This window comes from Pezoporus occidentalis, unplaced genomic scaffold (genome assembly GCF_034315485.1).
Source record: "Pezoporus occidentalis ecotype Australia unplaced genomic scaffold, CSIRO_AGI_Poc_V1 ctg211, whole genome shotgun sequence".
NCBI lineage: Eukaryota > Metazoa > Chordata > Aves > Psittaciformes > Psittacidae > Pezoporus > Pezoporus occidentalis.
This window is the reverse complement of record NW_026913976.1, coordinates 12,109-15,764: the sequence shown is the minus strand read 5'-3', so window position 1 is coordinate 15,764 and position 3,656 is coordinate 12,109. Positions and strand designations below refer to the sequence as shown.

The 3,656-nt window shown below is 44.4% G+C and overlaps 1 protein-coding gene across 1 annotated transcript; it reads right to left on the bottom strand.

Annotated features, from left to right (window-relative positions):
- Window positions 1-429: 429 nt before the first annotated feature.
- Window positions 430-2,913, bottom strand: GPR15 (G protein-coupled receptor 15). The gene has a single exon (XM_062619483.1). It carries the CDS (start codon window positions 2,654-2,656, stop codon window positions 1,541-1,543), a length of 1,116 nt encoding a protein of 371 aa, XP_062475467.1. The 5' UTR covers window positions 2,657-2,913; the 3' UTR covers window positions 430-1,540.
- Between the last annotated feature and the right edge of the window lie 743 nt (window positions 2,914-3,656).

Sequence of the window (3,656 nt, the reverse complement as noted above, 5' to 3'; positions counted from 1 at the left end):
GCATTTGTAAGCCTGAAGCAGTTTGGTCTTTAGGTATGGGGGAAAAAGTCTGTCACGTGGAGGAAGGCAACCAAAATCTTTTAGAAGAGGGGAGAGAAAAATATGCATGTGGTGAAGGGAGGGGAGAGCAAAAAAGTTCCTGTGTCTCTGTGATGCTCCCCTTATAGCGCAGGCACATATTCAAGTATCTTACTGTGTGCCAGAGAGCATACAGCAGCACCAGGAACTGCTGAAAGACAATGCCTCGGCTGACCCTGCAGTGCCAGCTCTTTACAGCTCCAATGAGGGTTTGCTGTGTGAGCCTGTGGGCACAGCAGGGAACTGGCTGGGGAGCTGGGCAGGATGTCCATGCCTTGGTTTCCAGGTTTGCGCTGCTGCTGGGTGAGGTCTGTTTTCATTTCTCTGCCTATATTAACACGACTGCAAAGCTCAAGAAAAAATGCAAATACCAGGATTTATTTGTAACACCCAAAACAGTCATCCCCATTTACAGATGTTTAGAAAATACAGAGGTGTGAAAAGAAAAGCTATACTGAATGCACTCGTGCTGCAGGTACATGAGAGAGATACCTCTTCCATTGTTCAGTTCACCTTTTCTTTTCCCTGCTGTCCAGACAGTAGCCAGGTCTTCAGGCTTTGCACATTGCTCTCTGTTTCTTATGAGTTATGTTGGCTGGTGTAGCTGTCTTCCATTTAAAACCTTTTAGCAGGTCTGCAGGTCTGTTACACCACTGTACGAACAACCCAAGCAGTCAGAAATTGTGTCAGAACCTCAAAGAAGTCTCAAAACCCACAAGTGTTTTTGTTGTTGTTGGGGTTTTTGCCTTTAAGAGAAAGGTTAAATGAAGTATTGCTTTTGCTTCTTTTCTCGTTTCTCTGCCTTCAAGTTAGCTTTTTTTCTGAAATCAGAAATCGGGCTGAAGATTTAATGCCATAGTAAGAAGCTGAGACTTAAAGAAAAATGCACAGGACTCAAGCTGCAAGACCTAGTAACACACAAATCCATCAAAACATTAGATTCCTAAATTCAGAAAACCTCCAAACCCCCAGAATGTATCAGTCTGGTTTGAAGCCACTGTGACATGTTTGTTGGTGAGCTAGGAACCAGAGAGAAGAAACACTTGTGCTGTTTTTCTTGCTCCGCACAGAATAAAAACACACATATAAATATATATATATATATATGTAAAAGTTCAAAGCTTGCCTCACAACAGCTTTATCTGAGTCACATGATTCTTCTTAGTTTGTAGCACTTGGGCTGGGGTTCTGGTATAAGCATTTGTGGATATTTCTTGGCACGATGGTTTCTGCTTTACACCATTCAGTGACACAGTGATCTCTGTGAACCGTAATCTGTGGTTAACGTTTCCTATTCCATCGATATGCATTTAAAGGGAAGCAGTTCCTCCCACCTGAAGTGCCAGCTGCATTACATTTGCACCTCTGTCGTTAATCTCTCCTTTTGTTTTCAGCTTCTCTCACTTTATTCTTTGCCTGCTGTCTTTGGAGAAGTTCTTTCCTGTGCAGTCCCAGCTCCCTGTCAGAGGGACACAGAGCGCTTCCTCTTCCTAGCAGCATTCTCCCCGGCAATAAAATTGGATAAGGAGTGGCTTAGGCGAGTGTCCAGAGTATCCAGGTTGCTGCCGCTGCCGCTGCTTTTCACCCATGGGCACAGGCACCGAAGCATGGCTCTGCGGATGTAGTTGTCAAAGCAATAGTAAATGAAAGGGTTGGCACAGCTATTGGCAAAAGCAAAAGGGCTGCTCACCTTCATACCCAGCTGGGCAACCATATCAGGAAAACAGTCAGGCCGCTTCATGAGTCCCAAAAGGATGGCCATAAGCTTGAAAAGATTGAAGGGAACCCAGGAGATAACAAAAGCTGCTACTACAATGGAGACAATCTTGATGGATTTTCTCAGTTTCTTATCATGTTTCCCATTTCTCTGATAATGCACACAGAGTCTTTTGGTGATGGAGCAGTAAAAGGTTAAGATACTCAACAGTGGGAAGAAGAAGGCCAGGATTAAAAGCATCAGTGACATAATCTGCTTGGCTTCTGTCACGGCTTTGTCTGTGCAGTAAGTCTTTCCATAGTGCTTCTTCAGTTCTCTGGACAAAAGGGTTGGCATTCCTAAGCAGCAGGATAATAACCAGACACAGATGCAGAGTCCACTGCAGTAGGATCTTGTTCTGAGCCGTCTAGCGATAGAGGGATGCATGATAGCGAGGTACCGGTCAGCACTCATACAAGTGAGGAGGAGGATGCTGCAGTACATGTTGACTGAGATGACATAGGAACTAGTTTTACAGAGGAAAGCTCCTACCCTCCAGCTCCCATCCGATGCCTCCTTGTCCACCCAGAGCGGAAGTGTAATGAGGAAGATGAAGTCAGATGCAGCAAGGTTGATGATAAAGATGTCAATCAGCCTCTGGACCCGTCGCTTGAAGACCAAGGCTGCTATCAGGATGGAGTTGCCCACAATGCCCACCAGGAACAGAGCAGTGTACAGGACAGGGAGAAAAGTAGACATATGTTGCAGGTTCTGATATGGGCAGTTGTCATCGTAGTAGTAGTAGTAGTAGTTGTAGTTGAAAGTGACTGTAGTCACAGGGGAAAACTGGGTGAGTTCCATTTCTGGCCAAGCTGTCCCCATCCCTGCTCTGAGGAAGGCTCTGAGCTTCCCCTACCCTTGCCCTCAAGGTCTTCCTTAAAAACATGATAGCGAGTGAGGGGGGAGGAGTGCAGAAAGGGGGGAGGAGAAAAGTGGTGGTGGTGGTGGGGTTATTTATATACTTTTATGCAATCACTTAGGCAGCGGACAAGTGATGATAGTCTCTGATTAGTCAAAACCCTGTCTTCAGAATAAACGCTTCTTTTTTTAAAATCAGGCTTAGTTTTACTGATTGTATCTTCATGTTGCATTTGCCTGTATAAGCAAACCAGGTTTGGGGTTTGCTTTTATTATGGTGGGGGAGGTAAGGTAGTTTTCAAGATTCTGAACTTTTGATTTTTTAGGACAGGATATTGCTAGTTTGCAAAGGTTTGAGACTGAACCAGCTCAGAAGAAGACAGAGAATTCAGGTGCCACATTCTTTATTGTTTCTCAAAACATCTTGTGTAAATTGCTTTTTGGAAAATATTCAACTTTTCTGAGGCTTTGAGGATTTTATAATTTCTTTCTCTGTTTATGATTGTTGTTTCCTGTTGAGAGTAATTCTCTCGTATGAAAATATTTCAGGGAAAATATTTAAAACTACCCTACCCATTCTGCCCTGTAGTGCATTGTTCTGTATCAGTCCACAGCTCTCCACTGCTCTGCCAGCACCCCCTGCCTGCCCTGCAGCTCCTCCAGTTCCCCCAGCCCTGTGCACCCCATGCCTAGCTTTATGAATGGATTAGAAACATAGAGGACAGATTTCCTGTGTGTTACATACTCTGCAATTTGAAACGTGACTTGGCACCTCTGCCATTTCCTTATCATCCACAGTCCTGGTCTCCAGAGCAGTTTCTGTTCCTTCTCTCCTCTGACTGTGCAGCTCACATGGCTCTTGAGCTGTTGTTATGTACAATGCTTGCTTCTCTTAAAGAGTTCTGATCTCCTTCATCTTTCATTTGCAATATCAATATTTCTCCATCTGTGGCTTACCTTACAA